This window comes from Carassius auratus, chromosome 2, assembly GCF_003368295.1.
Source record: "Carassius auratus strain Wakin chromosome 2, ASM336829v1, whole genome shotgun sequence".
Classification (NCBI taxonomy): Eukaryota; Metazoa; Chordata; class Actinopteri; order Cypriniformes; family Cyprinidae; genus Carassius; species Carassius auratus.
In genome coordinates, this window is record NC_039244.1 from 10,861,880 (window position 1) to 10,885,398 (window position 23,519).

Sequence of the window (23,519 nt, forward strand, 5' to 3'; positions counted from 1 at the left end):
TGTGTATGTCGGTGATGTGTGAATTATGTATCAGTGATGTGTGGGTTGCTTGCCCCAACTATATATATATATATATATATATGTGTGTGTGTGTGTGTGTGTGTGTGTGTGTGTGTGTGTGTGTGTGTGTGTGTGTGTGTGTGTGTGTGTGTGTGTGTATATATATATATATTTTTTTTTATTCTTCCTAACTTTAAAAGGTTTACATTATTTTTTCCAAAATATTATTTCCAGGAATTCAGATTCTTCTTAAGTTCAGTCTATAAAATAATCTAAAACAGATTCTTCTGAACTTTTATTTGGGAACAGAAAACATTCTTCGAGAGAACAGCAGTTCAGCAGAATTTCGTATTTCTTACAGAATGTTTTATGAACCCAGCCCCTGACTTGAAAAACAAATAGGATTTAAGTGCAGTGTGAACAAAACCTTAGTCAATTTCGTTGGAGTTTCACCTCATGTTCAAGTAGGATCCCACAGGACTTCTCTTATCAAGCGACATCTGTTGACCAGCGCAAAGTGAGCGTTCTGTCAGCCTGGTATTAACATGGGATTTCGTCTGCTGTATTTATTTGTTACACACCCCTTTCTGTCTTTCTCTTCGGAGGACTGATGGCTCTAACAGTGTCCCTTGATAATAATCAATGCTGAAGGTGCAGCTGTTAAAGGGGGGGATGCATTAGAATTACATTAACACTTTATGCTCCTCCCTTTTCTATCTGTTCTATCCGGAAGAGCAATGCTGGCCCCAAGGCTCCTAAGAGGAGCAGGAGGCCCAAGCGTGTGAAGATACCCATGGCGGTAAGAACGCAGCCGTAGGGACTCGTTCCGCTCGCCCACAAACACGCATCATCGGGGGTGGCAGTGGCACAGCCAATAGGGCCTTTACTCAGAGGCCTTATTGCGTTCTGCCTGTGTGCTGTATTGATGCTCTCCTCCAGCTTCGTTCTTCCCCTCTAGGGAACAGGGAACAAGCTGACTCATGAGATGAATCATGCCATGAAGTGTATATTTATCTCATCGGACGAGTGTGTTTGTGTGACGCATGGTTTGGTTGTGCAGTTGTCAAGATTTCGAACAGGTTTTTAAACCTACAGGCAGACATCAAGGGATGTTGCAGTTGAGCCTGTGTCTTTTGAACAAAGCTTTACAAAGTTGGTTCAAGTCCAATTTTGAACTGGGAACTTAACCTCTCCAATCAAATTAAAAACCTTTTGAAAAGCTATTCCCTGTCTTAGTTCTTTATTGCCTTGGTAATGGCATCCAATCTACCTCACCCTCCCCTGGGCTGCGTTTAATGTATTGCTTAAGCTTGCTAATGTTTAGTAAAGCTTGAGCCGCTTCGGTAGATTACATTAGTATGTGTAGCTTGTCTTGTGAACTGAGTGAATCGCATGACTGTTTGTGAGGACAAGAACGTAAGAAAGGGACATCTGTGCATTTCTGTGTCTAATTCTTGGCTTGATGTTTTCAGGATTCACCTGATGTTGAAGATGACATGTCAACAGCAGAGGTATATTAAATTCTATACTTACTCTTAATTAAGTTATAATTGTTTCGTGATTTTTGTCACACGTTTGTATTTGTCACTTTACTTAACCTAATTTGCACCTGTTTAGGAGACTCAGTAATAGAGCTAGTTCTGTAGCTTTTTAAAGGGGTAGTTCAATCAAATGCTATGCAAAGATGCTATCATGATTTACTCATCCTCGTGTCCTCACCCTTAGACATTAGACACTGAAAATTTGACCTTGAAAATCATACTTGACAAGCATAGTCACTACTCACTGTCACTGAATGCAAAAGAGCATATTCTGCAATAAATATCTCCTTTTGTGTTCAACTAAAGGAAGAAAGTCATACAGGTTAGAAATGCCATTGGGGTGAGCAAATGATGACTTGGCATTTTTGCTTGAAGTATCTCTTTAATATTTAATAGACTGCTTATGGACAGGATAATCCTATGATCTTGCATAAATAGTATAAAACCTAATAATTGACCCTGTACGTTTACATTAAATTTGTTTTAGGAACTTTTAATAGTTTAACCTTAAAAATTATATGTATATGTATAATATATGTATAATTATATATGTATGATTATTTTTTTTTTTTTCAGATAACAGAGTGGGAGGAGCAACAGTTGGATGCGGCTGTTAATTTCAACAACTGTAAAATAGACCCTGCACCCTTTCAGCTGGTGGAACGGACATCTTTGCATAAGGTAAAATATTTGCTGTATCTGACAAACCTATGTGCTGCAGTGATGATGTATTTTTGTATGTTTACATCACCCTAGTTCCCTTTACATAAACCCAATAGGATTTTTCCTCTGCCTTTGAGTTATAGCACAAAATAAGCTCTGTGACCAACAAGCCTTTATGATTCTTACACATTTTAAGTTAATCTTCACAATTTAACAATTTAACAAGTTTAATGAATTTTGAAGTCTAAATATGATCCCCAGAAAGGAAAAGCTAAATGTAGGCTGTAAACAAACTATACAAACTAAAATGAATAATAATTAATAAAAATTTTTTTTATTTAATTTAAAACAGACTAGTGAGTAGATGAGTTTACCTATTCGGTATCATGACTTTTAATGTCCCATAAGCCACTTCTCAGCAGCCACCTTTTACATCACAAGAATTACTGATGTATTCTATGTCATAGAATAAAATGTGAAACATATTCTGACCTTGCGTTAAACATAGAACTTATTTCAGGAATTACCGTATTTTCTGGACTATAAGTCGCACTTTTTTTCATAGTTTGGCTGGTCCTGCGACTTATAGTCAGGTGCGACTTATTTATCAAAATGTATTTGACATGAACCGAGAGGAATGAACCAAGAGAAATTAACCAAGAGAAAACATTACCATCTCCAGCCGCAAGAGGGCGCTCTATATTGCTCAGTGCTCCTGTAGCCTACACTGAGCAGCATAGAGCGCCCTTTCGCGGCTGGTAATGTTTTCTCTTGGTTCTTGTTTCTTTAAATAAATGCGACTTATAGTCCAGTGCGACTTATATATGTTTTTTTCCTCGTCATGAAGTATTTTTGGACTGATGCGACTTATACTCAAGTGTGACTTATAGTCCGAAAAATACGGTAAACAAAAAACGCATTTAAAAGTAAAGACGGAAATGCTAAAATTGTTTATGGGTTTAGGCTCACAAAAATATCCCATCCCTACAGCACTCTATTTATCTAAAATGAAAAAAACATTAAAGCAGAGCAAATAATTTGTGCAATTTTTCCTGAAGCCGCATGGCAGGTATTTGTTAGGAACAGACTGTATTGTAAGCTATATAATGTCAGTTGGAAAATGTAACACAGGTTAGGGACCAGTTTGTACTATCAACTAGTTGCAGATTTATTTTAGATTCCTTAACTCTACCCCATACCTAACTACCTTACTATTATGTAGTATTATGTAGTCAATAGTTAATAGTAAGAAATGGTCCCCAAACTAAAGTGTGACCAAAACGAACAGGCCAGTTTTGCTATCACAGTTGCCTTGTAATGAAACATGAATGTCAGTCTTCATCACTGTTCCTTTTGTTCAGACACACACCATTTTCTCACTACTTGGTCTGGATCATGCCTATGTCACCAGCACCGGACGTCTAGTTGGAGTGGTCTCTCTAAAGGAGGTGTGTGATTGTATTTGTTTACTAGCCCTTCTTGTATAGCAGAAAATCACATTAAAAAAATGTATTTTTATAGTTGCGTAAGGCCATCGAGGGCTCTGTAACTGTGACTGGAGTGAAAGTCCGTCCCCCGCTGGCCAGCTTCCGTGACAGCGGCAACAACAGCAGCGTCTCCGAGGTCACTGAGCTCCACAAGCTCTGGAGTCGTAACAGGAGCCTGTTGTTGCCACGAGAACCTAACCTCCCTGACCTGGATGACCAAACGGAGCAGCCGTCCGAGGGCAGCTTGTTAAACGAGACCGAGTGCACAGAGCTGTCCAGTCAAAACAGCCCATTACACACAGACGACCAATCAGAGCTGCCCTACACCGACGCCACGCCCCAAGAGGAGCACCTAACGCAGCTCCCCTGTGACTGTACCCACCCTCTGGAGGATGGGGGCTCCGAGGCCGTCAGCGAGCAGTGCCCAGCTCCGATCAAAGAAGCAGTGAGCGAGGGAATCCCCTCACCGCCGAAGGATCAGCTGGAATGACAGCTGCTTGCGCTCGGTAACACACACTCCATTTACAACATAAGCAGAATTGTGAAGTCAGGTTAAGGAGAAACTGGAGGAAGTCTTTAAGTGATGAAGCACACTCTCTGTTCCGCACTAATCAAATCATCCCTAATCGCTGGTCCTGCCCTTACACGAAACACGTCGTGTGTTTGCATGTGTGGGATGTCATAGATACGCACTGCAGTATGAGTGCCATGTGGCTTCAGATGTGTTTGACGATGGGCTCATGAGCGATCGTCTGTTTGTACTTGTGTATTTGTCATACATTTGGGTTTCTGTTGATTTGTGGCTTGATAGCGCATTTCTGTGTTGATGTATGTTGATGAAATCCATTTAAAGAAGTTTATGTTCGATGATGTCAGGGTGGGTTTCATCATAAACGTGTTTGTCCGTTGATTTGTGGCTTCCTCGCACAAGCGACAGAGTGTGTGTAAGAAAAGCTGAGTGTGTGTGCGAGAGTGACTCAGCTGCACCTAGCCAACGCACCCATCTGGTGCCGACACTTTAAATCCAAATAAAATTGTCTCTTAGAGCCAAACTACAAATTTGCTCTAAATATAGCCCTTAATAACCCACACTGCAAGAAAACATGGAGAGTAAGAGCAGGGGAAGAAAAGGGAATGGGTGGGCAAAAGAGGACACAGAGGACATGGAGGGAACAAGAACATGATGCAAAATGAACGAAAGACAAGAGGGATGCATCAACACAAGTCGTGGAAAGGCAGGAGAATGAATGGGAGAGTGGGGTAAACTGTGCCACTTTTTACTTAGGTTGTCTACTAAGCAAGAAGAAATAAGCAATCAGGGAAATGAATATGCCTGATTATATTTTACAAGGACATGGGGCAAAGAAATATGACTTTGTCCAGTGATATAACTTACCCCACATAAGAGAAAGGATGTGTTGTGAACCTAATTAACATGAATTTTGATAATTTTGACAAAATTCACATTTTCACAAACAGACTAGAAAAATCTAGTGCATTTGCATGTAGTGTAACAGTTTTCAACAATTTATGATATGATATGAGTATTAGTTTTTTCCTGCATTTGGATGCAAAACTCATCCTCACTACATGGCTCTGGCACCCTTTACCTTAAAGCTAAAATTGTATCATTTCTAATTCTTTGCTAAATGTATTTATTTATTCATGATGTGATGTAATGACACACAGCATCTTTGGCATTGATACATTTTTGACATCATACTCATTTTTCCTGCCATGTAGGAAAATTACCTTGATATGCAGGTTTTGTTTTATTTTTGTTTTTGTTTTTTTTTTAACACAAAAAATTGCTTATGTGATTTACAGGCAGCTAAATACAAAGGTCATTTTTTTTAAAGCATGGTAATGTGACAAAAACCATCCAGTCTGCTAGATTACAGGGTGGCACATCTTACCCCACTCTCCCCTTTAAAACCAACAGTGACTCATACAGTTTCCAACCAGGGTAGTTTTGAAGCACATTGTAATTATCATTCAAACAAAACACAGCAATGCACAGGCGTTTTCCATACTGACAGCATGGGGGAAAATTTTTATACATTTTAAAAAACGCTTTAGCAAATCATCATTGAACTCACCGTTTGGATGGTGTTGCCTGTAATTACGAGAAATGATATCCCACATTATGTAGGCACGTTAAGCATGCGCAGATCTGTATCAGGACCAGTGAGTAGCATAGCTGCCTGGCCAGTAAAAATATATATAAGCATCTTCCTTAGAAACTCAAAAACTCTGAGAGACTCCAAGGGGAGAAACAGAGCCTCTTAAATTCTTAATTATATGCATGAACCCCGATGCAATCATTTGCATGCTCACACACTCGCATAAACAATATGCATCATACTGCTTTCCAGCCAGCTTAAATACAGCCATTTAAAAAGACTGCATAGACCTGTTTCATGTTACTTCTTCAGGTTTACTTACATGGCCTTTTGCGTTTTAATTCAAGGCCAGATTTGTTCAGAAATAGAGTGCAATATTTTTCTTCACGACACGTCACAGACTACGACGACCGTGTAGATCGAGTGAAGTTTTCGACTGTGTTAGACCCGCAAGAACCAGCCTTTGTATAAATACCATTGCAGGGAGTTTGTGGTCACTGTGCAGATCTCATCCAGCAATCATCGAAGTATTCAAATGTGATTCATTGCATCTGTGTACCTGCAATCTGAATTGTTTTACATATGCGCAAAGCTTTGAAAATTTGATTTTGAGCTGTCAACTGTGCAATAATGTCATATAAGAATTACTGCTTGCCAAATAGGATTATTTTACTGAACACTGGCTCTATTTCTACAGTGCATATTATTTTGAACCTGTTTGCGATAATGCACATCATGAATAGGACATGTACTGAAACAAAAGGACAGTTAGTATTTTGAAACGCCTTCAGATTTCGTTTTCACAACTTATAAAGTGTTTACTGGACCTCGGTGGTGGAGTTTTCACAAGTTTCAGCCTGAGGATGATGTAATGTTCTTTTATTGTTTGCATCCTAACTGTGGCTGAACGAAGCTATGCAGTATGGTCAAGAACAGCACAACTACCCCAGACACAGCCTAAGCAGAGCAAAACAGAGAATGACTTACGTTTCTTTTTCTTGTGCACTGCAGAATTGGGAGGCTATGGGTTTGATTTAAATGGATCAAGGCAAGTGGACCAAAACCATATCCGTGAGACTGACTTCCTGACGCAGCCTTTTCTCAATTTCGCAGAATCGCCTGCTACGGGTTCTGCGAGCCACTAGAGAGAAATTCATCCGGCTGCACTAATCAGCTGTTTTACTAACGTTTGTTATGAAACCGAATCCTGATGTGGGACAGGAATAACTTAAGCTAATAATGATCTTTAGATATGTCGTGTCAGGTTTTGTCTCTGTTTGCTTGTGCAGTTTAAGTCAAGCCCACGGTGTGTAAAGTGTCTGCTAGTATGCCGCACATTCAGTGTAGAGTTAAGCAATAAGTCTGCTCCCATATCCATAAATGGTTTTTACAAATCATTTGCTTGTACAGAATACAGGGTTAAGCGGTATGTATATGAATTCTACTCACATACCCTGTACATATAGAGAAGCATATTGAATCAGCATTAACCATTATTTTTCAGAGAACATTAAATTGTTTTGTACATCAGTAAATATTAAATTTCAACTTTAAAGCTTTCTGCTTTCTGCAACTCATTTTATTTGTGGTAAATACTGTGTTGTATAGTTATGCTGGTATTTTTTAAATCTAATAAGTATTTTTGTCTTGTTTTCCTGTAAAATATAGACACAACAAAAAAGTACCCCTGAAGTAAATAAGAATAAAATATATATACACATACATACATACATATATATTAATATTACATAAATGATTACTGGAAAACCTGACAAAAGTTTTTTTTTTTTTTTTTTTTTGCAGAAGACGCAGTGAAACATATGAATACACATAACTTTAATGCAATCATAATTATCACATTTGACCTCGTCATTTTCTGTACAAACAATTAAAAAAAAAAATGTTCACACAATTCACATCATGACATTACTGGTCCATATTGAGAATAATGATTGACATAACATGGTTGGTTCTGAACTGAACACTGCCCTTCCCCGTGCTTCTGCGATGAATGAAAGCAGTGTCGAAAGGCAACATATTTCTTCTGTCCACTGTTTTACTGTAGCTGCGTGTCAAGGTTGTATTAATTGGTAGTTCCAAAAAAACCTGTTCATTCAGCAGCCAATCACAAATCAAGCAAAAACATGGAAGAGGATTCTTACTCAGTTTGGTATAGAAGCCCATATCTGCCACAAAAGGGAACAAAAAATATTGCTTTGGCAATCATGACATAAAAAAGTAATGACTATGATGTCAGATTATGAGATAAAAAGTAAACATTAAGAAATAAAGGACAAAATTATGATAGGAATATTTTTTTATTTACTTACAATGACTTTTTATTTAAGATTTGACAAAACTTTGATCTAAAATGACTTCTTTTCTTGTAATGACGTCTTTTTTTAAATTCTTTTCATCTCACAAATGACATCATAATTACATATTCTTACCCAATAATTTACGTTTTTGTCCATTTTAATTCAATTTCAACTTTTATATTGTAATTTTGACTTTTCATTAATTATTTTTTTATATTATAGTAATTTAAAATTAGACTTTCATAATTTAGACTTTTCATATTCAACTTAAAGATTAATAATAATTATGATTCTTATTTCAGATTTAATCAAAATAATATATGTATATATATATATATATATATATATATATATATATATATATATATTCAAAATCCAATATTATTTAAAAAATAATAATTTTTAGAAAACTGTTTATGTGTGTGTATATATACATAGTATACACACACAGTTTTTTATTAATGCATATACTGTATATTCAGTATTCCATTCTTTCCTTTGATCCTGTGGTGGAATATTTTAAAACATAAATATAATAATAATAATAATAATAATATAACACACAAAATATCCTTCTATCCATCCTGTAATATATTAAAATATTTCATCATCAGAAGTAAGGATAACTTCATGTTTATACAGTCACAACTAAATTAAAGCGAGTTCATTCAATGAACAGATTTATTAGACTAATCAATCATTAAAGAAACTAACTTGGAATTAAAGTGAACAAATGATTTCAGAAATGAATGAAATCAGAAATGAAATCAGACTACAATACGTTATATAAAAAATGTAAAATTTTGCCCAGCCTTAATACTCTAGTAATTACTGTTACATAGTTGTCATAATTTCGACATTTATGTAAAGATTTTGACATTTTTATGTCATGGTTAAATACCTAAGCATTATTTTTTCTAATGTGTCAGAAATGGGCTTCTATAGTTTGGTAATATACATCACACAGTGATCATAATAACAGGAACATTCTATTCATAGTTACAGCGCTCCATCAGAGCAGAACCCTCCTGGAGCAAGCCGACACACACAAGCACTTGCAGCGTGACATCTAAACCCAAACACGATGAACAACTGGCCTTTTTCTGTCCCTCAGGAAACTGCAGTATTAACAACAATTTACTATGAGCATTACGTCACTTTTGAACAGTCACAAAAGGAAAATGTTTGAAACCATGTTCCTCACAGAGATATTCCAGTCTCTCGATGTGTCGTCACAGACACGTGACCGTCTGCATTACCCTGAATGTCACTATCATCCTACTCACCACTTGATCAAGGAAACAATACTGTGGTTTTCTCTGATGCTCATTTCAAATGAAGAAGATGTTGAGCAAGAGGAAGCAGGGATAGAGAGGAAGAGATTAGAGTTCCTCAAAAATGGAAATCCTTTCTTCAGTTACTTTCTTCAGTGGATCTTTGAATCCACTGTGACACAGGTGAGGTGAGGTTATGATTAATGTTCATGCTGCTCTTTTCCTTACAACGGAAGTTTATAGGCTACCTGAAATGAAAATAAATGAATAAAAGTGAAAGTTTAAATAAGCACCATTAAAGTATCATAAGTGGTCCACATGACTTAGTGTTCTAAGTCGTACTATCAGTTTGTTTGGCTAAAATGTCATCATCATTCTTGCTTGAGAGGCATTCACATGCACTGCTTGGAAAAGAGCAGCTTGCATCTGAGGGTTATAATAGTTAACTAAAACTAAAACAACATAAAAAAAAAATAATAAAAAAAAGCTTGCTTGAAATAAACATTATCTGAAACAGAAGTTACAGTATAAGTAACTAAAAGAAGTTACTTATTTTATTTCTAGTTGATAGGGCGAGATTTCTCATTTTCATTCATTTTAGTCAAAACTTGGTTAAAATTGAGTCAGATGTTTAAGGAAAAATAAATAAAATAAAACTTAAAAACTATATGTACATATTTATAAAATAAAATAAAAATATTAACACAATTATAATAGTTTGTCAATGATACTAAAATAACACTGGTTTGCACATTTTCGTATTAAAGAGATACTATTATACTGTTGTTTTTATTAATATTTTGAATATTTTTATTTAAAATTTTCCATTTTAATTTTAGCTATATTTTTGAATACTTCTGTAGTTTTTTTTTTTTTTAAGTTTTTCATTTGTATTTTGTCTATACAGTTTTTATAAACTTTTTATATCATTTTATATATTTCATTTTTTAGTACATCAAGCTAAACTAAACTTAAATGAGAAATTATTTCAGTTAACATTTATCTCAAGTTAAAAAAAGAAAAAAAGAAAACTTTGGTAAAATATGGTTTTAACTTTAGCTTCAGTAATAACCCTTATTCTGCCTAACGTTATTTGTGTTCCACAGAAGAAGGAAAGTCTGATTTTGATCGGACAAGAGCAAGTGAAAATTGGTGACAATTTTTTCATTTCTAAATGATCCCTTTAAAATATGAAGAAGAAAAATAAGTCAGTGTCTCTGAATGCATAGCAGACTGGACAAACACTTCACAGAAGGGTTACTACAAAGGGACAGAGACCAAAGGGCGAGTGAGAACACAGCGTCACTGCTTGGAACCGTCTTCCTCTTCCTCCTCCCCCTCCTCATCGAAAGACACAGCTCCGGAGGTATCAGAGATGCTTCGGCAGCGTTTGTACCAGCGGATGACATCCTGAAAGACGTTGTCCTCCCCTTCCTCCACCTCTCTCCCATCCTCCTCTTCCTCCTCATCCTCAGGTGAAAGGCCAGACTCGGAGTAGGAGGTGGAGTAGTAGCACGAGTCTCCCTTGCTCCACAAAGGACTGCGGTCTGGTTTGTGAACCGCACAAGTGGACCTGTCACCTTCTGAAAGCTGGAGTTCTTGAGCATGTGCTGGCACTTCTTCTGACAGGAGCGGGTCGTCGGCTTCTGTTTGACTGAGTGTGTCCGTCTCAGCCTGACTTGGCACTGGGCAGCTTTGATTGGATAATACAGCATCTGAGGGAGGAGCAAAGTGTAAGAATAACTATAGATACAGGTCTGAGAGGGCAGAAGTGGAATGGTGATGATACTGTACATGAGGCAACTTTTTTGAGCGATGTCATTTGGGCAATTTTCTATTAAGAATGGGCAACAAATTTCTTTCTGGATACATTAGATCGGTTGTGGGGCATTTGTCTCTCCTGGTTGCCTGTTAAAGGCAACATTGATCCAAACGTTGCACCCAGAAATATGACATGAAGGACAAATGGTGCCAAAAAGGAGAATTAAGATAGATGATAAAGAGCGGAAAAATGAATGAGAAAACAAAATCGCAGATGTTCCACAAATAAAGAAAATGCAAATACACAGGGCCCGCAAAATATAACTTTTTGAAAAAATTAATCAAGTGAAATCTGAAAACACGATACTAGAGGTTTTCACTGAACTTATTCCACTTTTTAGTAGTATTTAACAAAATGGTTTTGAGGTCTTTTATTTTATTTATTTATTTATTTTTTCAGTTTAGTTCCAGAAAACCAGAAAGTGTCAAATTCTTTTTTTGTCTTCATTTTAAACAATATATTTCTAATTCTATACCCTGCAATCTAAAACTTTTTTTGTTTATGTTTGAAAAGTCTGTCTGTGCATTATACAGTATCTTTCAAATATACACTACTGTTCAAAATCTGGGGGTCATTAAGATTTAAAAAAAAGGTTTTTAAGACTGTATTTATTTGATCTAAAATACGGTAAAAAGTGTAATATTGTGAAATAGTATTACAATAACTTTCTTTTTTAATATATATTACTAAGTCAAATTCTCCGGTCATGAAAATGCAAATTTTCAGCAGCAATTACTCCAGTCTTCAGTGTCACATGATCCACCTATAATTCTGGTTTGGTGCTCAAGGAACATTTCTTATTATGATCATATTATGCTACTATTATGTTGTGCTACCTAATATTTTGTAGAAACTGAGATACATTTTTTCAGAATTACATGATGAATAGAAAGATTTCAAATCAAAATCTTTTGTAACATTATACATTTATTTAGTCACTTCTGATCAATTTAATGCATTTTTGTCTTTCAAAAAAAGGTTTTTGAACATTAATATATGCTATTTGTCATGCAAATTTTGCAGCTTAAGTGTCCAAATACTTTTTAGGGCAACTGTATATTGACGTGTGTGTGCACTCGCGCTCACCTGAGCTCAGAGTTCTCATGATTGACTCGTCATTTAGAGGAGGATCCTCTTCATAAGACTCTTCATCCATGTCCTCCTCATCTAGAGAGGTCCAGGCACGGAGCTTCGCCTCTGCAATGGCAAACTGCTCAGCCACACCTAAAAAAAACAAGAGTCCTATCGAATGACCCTGGAGTTTACACAATCATGCTAATTAAACAGATGGCAGTGCAACAAAATCTCTTTTGACATGACGTAGAAGTTAACTCATGACGCTTTTGCTCTGATTGAAAAAGCTCTGCTGCTGAGAGAGTCAGGTTTTGAAGTTAAATGTCACCCTAACACAGCAGCCAGGAAACTGATGACAGCCAAACATGCAGCAGAGTGTAGAAGCTGCTGGGAAAAGTAAAGTCACAGGAGGAGAGCTAGAAGACAGGAATGAAGTAAACTGACATGCAGGATCAGCAGGTGTGTGACTGTGTGTGACTGTGTGTGTGTGTGTGTGTGCGTGTGTGTGTGTGTATAATCTAATTTAACACCATCTGCTGAGTCTAAAAGCCTTCAGCTTAAAGTTAAAGTTGACTGACCCTTGATAAAACTCCTTATTCTTGCATTAGATATCAATGTTAATTATATTAATAATAATTATTATATAATAACAGTAATAATAAATACTAATGAAATACATTAGACAGGGAGACAGACAGACAGACAGGCAGAGAGACAGAGAGACAAAAAGGCAGAGAGACAGACAGACATACATGCACAGACAGACAGAGAGACAGACAGACAGGCACAAACAGGCAGAGAGACAGAGATACAAAAAGCCAGAGAGACAGACAGACAGACAGACAGACAGACAGAGAGAGAGACAGAGAGACAGACAGAGAGACAGGCAGAGAGACAGACAGACAGACAGGCAGAGAGACAGACAGACAGAGAGAGAGACAGAGAGACAGGCAGAGAGACAGGCAGAGAGACAGACAGACAGAGAGAGAGACACAGACAGACAGGCATAGAGACAGATAGACAGACAGACAGGCAGAGAGACAGACAGAGAGACACACAGGCAGAGAGACAGACAGAGAGACACACAGGCATAGAGACAGAGAGACAGACAGGCAGACAAACAGACAGACAGGCAGAAAATGATCACAACAGCAGCAAGATATGTATCAGCCTGTCACAAACTAAGACTGTCAGCCAGTGGACAAAACTGAAGCAAGAGCATTTCTTACATGTACTGTTATGCAAAGTTATTATTATTATTTCTTTTATTTATTTATTTTTGTTATTTGTTGTTGTCTTTTTCTTGTTTCTCGTTTGTAGAAAAAAAAGGAGAAAGTATACATATACTTAATTATTTTACAAATCTGTTTTTGTTTTATGTATTATATAATTGTTTATTCCTTATTCATTTAATGTACAATGCTTTGGCAATACTGTGAAAGTCATGCCAATAAAGCTCATTTGAATTTGAATTTGACAGGCAGAGAGACAGCCAGACAGACAGAGAGACAGACAGGCAGAGAGACAGCCAGACAGACAGAGAGAGTTACAGGCAGGCAGACAGACAGAGAGACAAACAAGCAGAGAGACAGCCAGACAGACAGAGAGACAGACAGGCAGAGAGACAGCCAGACAGACAGAGAGACAGACAGGCAGAGAGACAGCCAGACAGACAGACAGACAGGCAGGCAGACAGACAGAGAGACAAACAAGCAGAGAGACAGCCAGACAGACAGAGAGACAGACAGGCAGAGAGACAGCCAGACAGACAGAGAGACAGACAGGCAGAGAGACAGCCAGACAGACAGACAGACAGGCAGGCAGACAGACAGAGAGACAAACAAGCAGAGAGACAGCCAGACAGACAGACAGACAGGCAGGCAGACAGACAGAGAGACAAACAAGCAGAGAGACAGACAGACAGGCAGAGAGAGAGAGAGACAGAATATTAAAATATAATATTAAACGAAATGATAAAATACACCAACGACCAATTCAAAACTGCAATAATCAAATTATTCAACCTTGTTTTGAGAGTAGGATTTTTCCCCGACACCTGGAACCAAGGCCTAATTACACCAATCTTTAAACAAGGAGACAAATATGAGCCAAACAATTACAGAGGCATATGTGTCAATAGCAACCTGGGGAAAATATTCTGTTCGATTATCAATATGAGATTGCAAAACTTTCTCAAAACCCACAAAATCCTAGACAAAAGTCAAATTGGATTTCTGCCCAAACACAGAACATCGGACCACATCTACACCCTCCACACTATAATTGATCGACATGTATACCAAAATAAATCCAAAATCTTTGCTTTCTTTATTCACTTTGAGAAGGCTTTCGACTCGATCTGGCATGAAGGACTCTTTCTAAAACTCCTGGAGAATGGGATTGGAGGGAAAACATTTGATTTGATAAGCTCCATGTATAAAAACAATACATGTGCTGTAAAAATAGGAAATAAACGAACAGAATTTTTCTCCCAACAACGAGGAGTCAGACAAGGTTGCCCATTGAGCCCCACTCTATTTAACATGTATATCAACAAATTAGCCAAAGCCTTAAATAATTCGACTGCCCCCGGCCCAACTCTGACGCAATCAGAAGTTAAATGTCTCCTCTTTGCAGATGATTTAGTGATTCTGTCAAAAACAAAAGAGGGACTACAGCAGCTCCTCGACGTCGTACAGACATTCAGTCAAACGTGGGCTCTCAAAATTAACCTCGCAAAAACTAAAATAATGATTTTTCAAAACAGATCCAGATGTAGGGAAAATAAATACATCTTTTGAGCAGGAAACCAAGTCCTCCAACACACCCATGAATACACCTATCTGGGACTAAAACTGAGTTCTACAGGGAACTTTAATCTGGCTGTGAATGAACTGAAGGCAAAAGCACTGAGAGTCTTCTACCTGATTAAAAACACTATTCGACATGAAATTCCAATTCAAACCTGGCTAAAAATCCTAAAATCAATAATTGAACCAATTGCTCTGTATGGCAGCGAGATATGGGGACCTCTAAAAACCCAAGATTTTTCAAAATGGGAAAAAGAAGAAACTGAAACTCTGCATACACAAATTTGTAAAAATATCCTAAAAGTAAACAGATCAACGCCAAACAACTCGTGCAGAGCTGAATTAGGACAATACCCCTTATTGATCAATATCCAAAAGAGAGCGGAGAAGTTCTACCAGCACCTGAAGCGCAGCGAGCCGAGCTCATACCAGGCTGAAGCCCTGCGGTGTCAGGAGCAGAACCTGCAGCGGAGCGCTCTCTCACAGCTGATGCTCAAACTACAGCCAGACCAGCACAGCACCATCCGACCAAACCACATTATCCAGTTACAAAAACAGAATTACATCACCTACTGGAAACATGCTACTAAATCACAGAAGAAGATGGAGCTGTATTTAGACCTGAAGAAAGATTATAAACCAGCAGAATACCTGAGCTGTGTAAAAGATCCCAAATTAAGAAAAACACTTACAAAATACAGACTGAGCGATCACTGTCTGGCTGTAGAGAGAGGACGACACAGACAGAGATGGCAGCCGAGAGAGCAGAGAGTGTGTTCACTGTGCTCTCAGAGAGAGCTGGAGACAGAGGAACACTTCTTACTACACTGTGATTACTATCAGAACATAAGAGCTGCATATTTCCACACATTCCAACAAATTAAACCAAAATTTATGACATTACCAAATACAGAAAAATTAAATCACATTTTAGGAGAAAATTCCAAAATGATCACAACAGCAGCAAGATATGTATCAGCCTGTCACAAACTAAGACTGTCAGCCAGTGGATAAAACTGAAGCAAGAGCTTTTCTTACATGTACTGTATTTATTTTATTTTATTTTTATTTTTTTTGTTATTTGTTGTTGTCTTTTACTTGTTTCTCGTTTGAAGAAAAAAAGGAGAAAGTATACATATACTTAATTATTTTACGAATCTGTTTTTGTTTTATGTATTATATAATTGTTTATTCCTTATTCATGTAATGTACAATGCTTTGGCAATACTGTGCAAGTCATGCCAATAAAGCTCATTTGAATTTGAATTTGAGAGACAGACAGACAGACAGGCAGATAGAGAGAGACAGACAGACAGACAGACAGACAGGCAGAGAGACAGACAGACAGAGAGAGAGACACAGACAGACAGACAGACAGACAGACAGAGAGACAGAGAGACAGACAGGCAGAGAGACAGACAGACAGAGAGAGAGACACAGACAGACAGGCAGAGAGACAGAGAGACAGACAGGCAGAGAGACAGACAGACAGACAGACAGACAGAGAGAGAGACACAGACAGACAGACAGAGAGACAGACAGACAGAGAGAGAGACACAGACAGACAGGCAGAGAGACAGAGAGACAGACAGGCAGAGAGACAGACAGACAGACAGACAGACAGACAAACATGCAGAGAGACAGACAGACAGACAGACAGACAGACAGACAGACAGATATGCAAATACTACATAACTTACAGTGATTAATAATAATTACATAATTTATATGATGTGAAAAAATTGCATATATGTATAGGAATGTATAATATTATTAAATTTTAATCATTAGTATACATGAATGCAGTTATTGACCTCACATTAGTTGATTACTACTATTAGTAAAACCGTAAAAGAAATAAAGACCAGAAATATACAGATTACCTTACATATTCATGCACAGTTTGAAACATCATGTCCACATTATTTGACAATAGTGCACATATAAACACCCAGACATAAATATCCTTGCTTCTACAGTATCTCATTAACACACTTCATCAGAAGTGAGAGATTTACAACTGTACAAACAGGGTGCGAGGAGACACCCACCTGCTGCAAACCGGGCCTCCTGCTCACCCTCGCTGAGATGGGAGTAGGAGTTAAAGTGGGACTGCAGTGTAGCAGATGGAGGGTCTGAGGGCTTAGACCAGCCCTTCCACTCAATCAGATGAGCCACCCGACCCTGAGCCATGGTTGTGGGTTTGGTCATGTGATCTTTCACTACCTGTGAGATGCCTGGTAGGGAAAACACAGGGATTGTTAAAGACGGATTAACATGTATAAATGCTTGATGATGGTGCAGGTGTTTAAATCCTTACCATTAAATGATGATCTGGCCAGAGCTGCAATTTCCTGGATGCTAAGGGCTTTTCTTGACTTGGGAAGCATATCAATAGGGTCATCAACCTGAGGAAGCAAGTTTCAGTTTTAAAATGGTTTCCTTTTGCACAGGGTAGATATTTCAATATACCTATATGAAGAAGCGGTTTAAAATAATTTAGTCATGTTTTTTTATAAAACACTTATGCACAAATTATGAAACTCTGCATATGCAAGTTTAAACATATGATAAACATATTTGAGGAATTACTTACAAATTGTAGTCAGTTGCTGATTACAAATCACATTATCAAATTTATAGTCTGTAATCTAATATTAACTTTATATCTCAGGGGGACTTCAAGTAAATATTTTAGGTAAAATCATGGGTTTGAAAAACAAAAAAGTTTGGGAATCCATGCATAACATTAACAAACATTAATAAACATGAAAACTGCTACTGCAATGACATGGTCAAAAATTTTCCAGGTTTTAATATTTTTTGTGAAATATACACTGGCAGGAACTTCGTAATTATTCATCTCATATTTGACTAGTACTCAAAATGAGAAGCATGGATCGCAAATTACTTCACAAGGTCAATCTATATTGAGAATATGCAAAAGCAAAACAATATGACGAAGTAGAAGTTTTTTAGAAAGTAAAATTTATAAGAGAAAAAAGAAGAATTAGGGAGAATCAATAAATTAGTAACAATTTACAGCCATTGTGTGAATATTAACATATATAGTTCCTTCTAACAAAATGTTATCCACAAATTTACAATCAAACTATTGCCTGTAACCTGCCTAAATACCCACTGCATTTTGTGCACCCCTCCTTGGAAGTCACTGACAACATGGCAAAGATACCCAACAAGGAATTAACGACCAATCACCAATTAGTTCTCTTACCTTATGACATCCCCTGACACGTTTATCTTGCTGTATGAATGGACGCATCACAAACACTGATTTTTCCAGTCAAGACACAAGTACCAAACTATAAGAGCTGCACATGAAAGTAAAGGCTGTAAAGCCGGTGCTGACTCAAGCTCCACCTCAGAATTAGATGCCAAATCCACAATTAACCCTTTGACAATTTACTTACACTAATCAAAGTTGAAGCATATGTTAGTTGCATGGTCTGCTCAAACGGTTCTGTGAGAGATCAGCCACACTGCGGCATTAATTATCAAAGCAGCTTATGGCTCAGATATATCTGGCCAATCAAGCCTCTTCCTGTGGCTTGTTAATTTGCAAACAGCATTCACTGCCATGTCAGATAATATTAGCCTGCAGCCCTCAAGAATAATAATAAAAAGTCAGGCCACAGCTGGGGGCTAATGACCTCTAGCATTTGATATTAATGGGTTACATGATGGAAATCTGAATTGACTAGTGACATCCATCAGTTTAAAAAGAGAACTGACATGTTCAATGAGTGATGAGGGACTATTTGTAGTCCTTGTACTGCAAAGCTTTCAGAAACACAGATCCAGTTTCTATTTTCAAATAATGAGGTGAAGTGAAGTATTCGTAAACCTTCATAACAAAAGTAGGCCACTGTGTCATACATAACATGCAGCATTCAATTTATATCCCTCCCAAAACCAAAAAACACAGGTGGATCAGACATGCCTGATGTTGAAGTCTAGGACACAGGTAGATATGCTTAAACCAGATTGCCCATAAGAAAAAGCTGCTACTGAAGAAGATTGCAGAGGCACGAGCTGCCTGCCATGTTTCAGTGCCATATGTGGGTCAAATATTTCTGTGTGATTTTGGGGTTAACCTTCATAGCAGAGAGAGACAGACATGGTCCACGTTGATCGTAATGAGGGTAATGAAGCCTAAACCAGAAGATTCTGGCTTAATTTACGTCATTGACCTGGTAATATTTGCTAATACCATGGTACTGAATAACACACACCCTGCTCATCATTACATTTAGCTGATGCCTTCCAAGAAGAGTTGCAGAACGATTAGAAATAACATTTCTAGACACATATGCAGAATGTTTTTTTTTTTTTTCTCCACTGACATTGGTCTGTATGTCCAAAACATAAAGAATGGTATTATTATGGTAGCAAGTGAACAAATAAATAAATAAATAAACAAATAAATAAAATAATATTATTATGTAATATCAAGTAAGTAATATTACTATGGTACTATAAAAACAACATTACATGGTACTACAAAAACAAAGCATTTCCATGTCCAGAAACATATTAGCATGGTACATGAACCATACACACACACACACACACACATATATAATAATTGACATTACAATAATACATGTCCTAAAACAATATACATGGTACTACTTTCAAACAAATGAATGAACAAATAAAAATAAAAAAATACAGAGAAATTGTCAAGGAGGGAAAGAGGTCACGCATTGAGATTAGTTTCATCTCAGTGAAAAGAGCTGCAGTGTGTCTGTGTGAAATAAATATATAAACACAATTAGCCGTGTTAGGGCAAATATATTACAGTAATTGCAACAGAAAATGTGGTTGCAACGAAGGAAAACACACCTAAAACAGGCCACCTGAGCTCAATTCATGGAAAGCAACACAATGCAGTTATTGCAATATAAGGGCCGGTCGTTATAGCAACAGGTAACCCGTGAATCTGTCCCTGAGCATCATTAATTCCCATTGACCATGTACAACACGCATGAAATGTTCCGCTTGATCAGAGCTACTAGGGTTTATAGTGATTTGGTTGGCTTGATTATTGTTTTCCTCATTATGTCCATCCCCTCCAATATACTGAAAAACTATCATCATTCCATACAGAATCATTGATCTGACATGCTCATCTGTTTCTACGGAGTCCGTATATGACAGTTCTGCTTCAAATAACTGGTTAGTGACAGATGTATTTTGCAGATAACTGAGCGTTTTAAGTAATGGATCAGGCCCTGATAAATGAACCCCATCACATAAGTGAGGGTACACGACAGGACACGAGAAGTCTGACTGATAAACAACAGTGTAACAGCACTCAGCGCGTTTGTTTCCTGGCAACAGGCGAGCGCTGATATTGTTCACTCATTGTACGTGACGGCCGCAACAACACCAGCGCAATAACACATGCATTACAGTCCAAAAATATTGATGGTGCAAGCGAAAATCGATGAGCATTTGGCCAGTGACAAACACGTACCTTTAAATTTAGTTGGGGTAAAGCTGTCAAAAGCATTGCACATGGATACAGCATTAGCGTTGGGTCTGAAGAGAAGAATCGCGGAGCCGTCTTCGGCAGTGAATAATAGACACCACCTTTTCTTGAGCTTCAGAGACGGGCAGAAATGAGCGCGGTTAACCCACCAAGCGCATCGTCCCCACCACGGAGTCTCGCAGACAGCGTCATCTCACCTGTAATGCGGCTCTCTTAAAGACACACGAGTCTCTTTCACGCGTACAGAGCCTGAGCGATTAGTATGGCAAGCCGATTTAACATTTGGGTCATTCCTGTTATACAGGGACTTTTATGTCTCAATGATTTATTGACTCACATTTTCTCTAAAATTAGTCACATTTTTATAAGATATGGCTTAAATTGTATATTTAGGTCTTATTTATCACTTAAACAGAAATAATTGAACTGCGGGCGGCAGATCCTTTTCCTATTTGGCGCCTAAACTCTGGAATAACCTACCTAACATTGTTCGGGAGGCAGACACACTCTTGCAGTTTAAATCTAGATTAAAGACCCATCTCTTTAACCTGGCATACACATAACATACTAATATGCTTTTAATATCCAAATCCGTTAAAGGATTTTTAGGCTGCATTAATTAGGTAAACTGGAACCGGAACACTTCACATAACACCGTACTTTCTACATCATTAGAAGAATGGCATCTACGCTAATATTTGTCTGTTTCTCTCTTGTTCCGAGGTCACCGTGGCCACCAGATCCAGTCTGTGTCCAGATCAGAGGGTCACTGCAGTCACCCGGATCCAGTACGTATCCAGACCAGATGGTGGATCAGCACCTAGAAAGGACCTCTACTGCCCTGAAAGACAGCGGAGACCAGGACAACTAGAGCCCCAGATACAGATCCCCTGTAAAGACCTTGTCTCAGAGGAGCACCAGGACAAGACCACAGGAAACAGATGATTCTTCTGCACAATCTGACTTTGCTGCAGCCTGGAATTGAACTACTGGTTTCGTCTGGTCAGAGGAGAACTGGCCCCCCAACTGAGCCTGGTTTCTCCCAAGGTTTTTTTCTCCATTCTGTCACCGATGGAGTTTCGGTTCCTTGCCGCTGTCGCCTCTGGCTTGCTTAGTTGGGGTCACTTCATCTACAGCGATATCGTTGACTTGATTGCAAATTAAAACAGACACTATTTCAACTGAACAGAGATGGCATAACTGAATTCAATGATGAACTGCCTTTAACTATCATTTTGCATTATTGAGACACTGTTTTCCAAATGAATGTTGTTCAGTGCTTTGGCGCAATGTATTTTGTTTAAAGCACTATTTAAATAAAGGTGATTGATTGATTGATTGAATAGACATTATAAATACTTTTTTATTTTTTATTTTCACAGTCGCTATTTTGTTGACTGAAATCTTCCATGGTTTTGTTTCTGATGAGGATAATGAATTAATGCACAAAAATAGCATGCCGTTGAATTAGTTAGCCACTATGCACTGGTTTTGTCGTCATTTTTGCTGAAATAGCTAATGGATTTTCGTAGGGCTTGAAAATAAATCTTGACCACCGCTATTTCTGCCACTCATCTAAGGATCGGAACTTAGAACAAGACAATCCACTGCAATGCAGACTAAACTCTGTGCATTGCAGATAAAACAGGATTGTAAATAACAATGTCAAGGCATGCCATCCTGTTCAACAAGTAGCTGCCTTTGCCATGTTCATCACATTAAGCAAGCTAGCTGGCTTCTTGCCTCATTATCATATGTAAACATGCCGTATAATTTAGGGAAATGATAACATGTTGTGATAACTATCTACATGTCCCTAACAGGATTGAATATTTTCATGGCCAGTTTCCGAACAATCTACCCATAATTATTACTTTTTGAGACCTTGAGCTTGACTACATGGAGTAAACAAAAGTGTATGTATGCGCCTGCTGCCTTTTAATGGTGGTGAAAGTATTCGGTTGTTAAGTGATGACGTAAGAAGCGCTGTTTCTGGATCCAGGCCTCAACACACCTCACTTGAGAATATGACCTCAGCAGCTGTTTATGAGCACTGTTTATTCATATTGATAATTTAAGCTTTCAGACTTACGATATACACTCCAGTCTCCGTGCTCACAGCGTCCCAAACACAAATAATTTTATATATTTTTTTACATTTATATTTTCATTGTCTGGCTATCTGGGACTTCGGTATGGAGTTAAAGGTTAAGATTATAACTTTTTCACTAGTATTCTATCACATTGTGAGTTTATATTAGCACCTTTATTTGTTTTCTCGTGGTAACCGATAGAGCGTTTGGACATGGAAGTGCTGCTACGTGACGTCAGACTTAACAAGCGAATAGACTAAACAAAAGCAAAGTACGTGGATTTAAACACTTGCATGCCATCGTGCTGGTCATTTAATGGTGAGAAGAGCAGCAAACAACACGAGAAAGGGCTTGATTGTACCAAAGTTTTAGAAATTATTATGTAGCTTGACCCCTCCAGCGATCTGTAGCTTATTTGAAGTTGGTATTGCATTTTGGTTCATAATACATTATGTTCATAAATTTGATGGAAAGTAGGTTTTTTTTTTTACATGATTTTAAGGTTTTAAACTGGCTTTACCATCAAGAAAAGATGAGCATTTCACATATAGGCCATCTGTACTTTTCATCATCAAAAGGCAGCAGGTGAATAAACACACTTCTTTTTTATTGTTTACTCTATGTAGTTCTGAGAGCATGAGGTGCATATTTGGATTTTTTCAGATACTGTACATCAAGGTAAGTGCACAAGGGTCTCTCTCACACCCTCTCTTTCTCCCTCTCTCTCTCTCTCTCTCTCACACACACACACACACACACTATAATTTGCTATTATACTCCATATAACTCCATATAAAAG

The 23,519-nt window shown here is 37.7% G+C and overlaps 2 protein-coding genes across 5 annotated transcripts in view; one reads left to right on the top strand and one right to left on the bottom strand.

The window, feature by feature from the left end:
- LOC113115401 (chloride channel protein 2-like) overlaps window positions 1-7,373 on the top strand; it is a 53,884-nt gene extending 46,511 nt beyond the window's left edge. For 3 of the 4 annotated variants that reach the window (XM_026282957.1, XM_026282940.1, XM_026282948.1), the window contains 5 exons: window positions 734-799; window positions 1,473-1,511; window positions 2,118-2,222; window positions 3,566-3,652; window positions 3,726-7,373. In XM_026282957.1, coding sequence (XP_026138742.1) covers window positions 734-799; window positions 1,473-1,511; window positions 2,118-2,222; window positions 3,566-3,652; window positions 3,726-4,181 — 753 coding nt within the window. In that variant the 3' untranslated portion in view covers window positions 4,182-7,373. The remainder of the gene's footprint in view (window positions 1-733; window positions 800-1,472; window positions 1,512-2,117; window positions 2,223-3,565; window positions 3,653-3,725) is intronic. The other variant, XM_026282966.1, reaches the window with a different exon arrangement.
- A 3,005-nt stretch (window positions 7,374-10,378) lies between these two features.
- Window positions 10,379-20,879, bottom strand: LOC113115416 (protein FAM131A-like). The gene is made up of 5 exons (XM_026282979.1): window positions 20,613-20,879; window positions 17,433-17,520; window positions 17,164-17,349; window positions 12,315-12,452; window positions 10,379-11,121 (listed from the first exon to the last, which is right to left on the bottom strand). Exons 1-5 carry the CDS (start codon window positions 20,664-20,666, stop codon window positions 10,709-10,711), a joined length of 879 nt encoding a protein of 292 aa, XP_026138764.1. The 5' UTR covers window positions 20,667-20,879; the 3' UTR covers window positions 10,379-10,708.
- Between the last annotated feature and the right edge of the window lie 2,640 nt (window positions 20,880-23,519).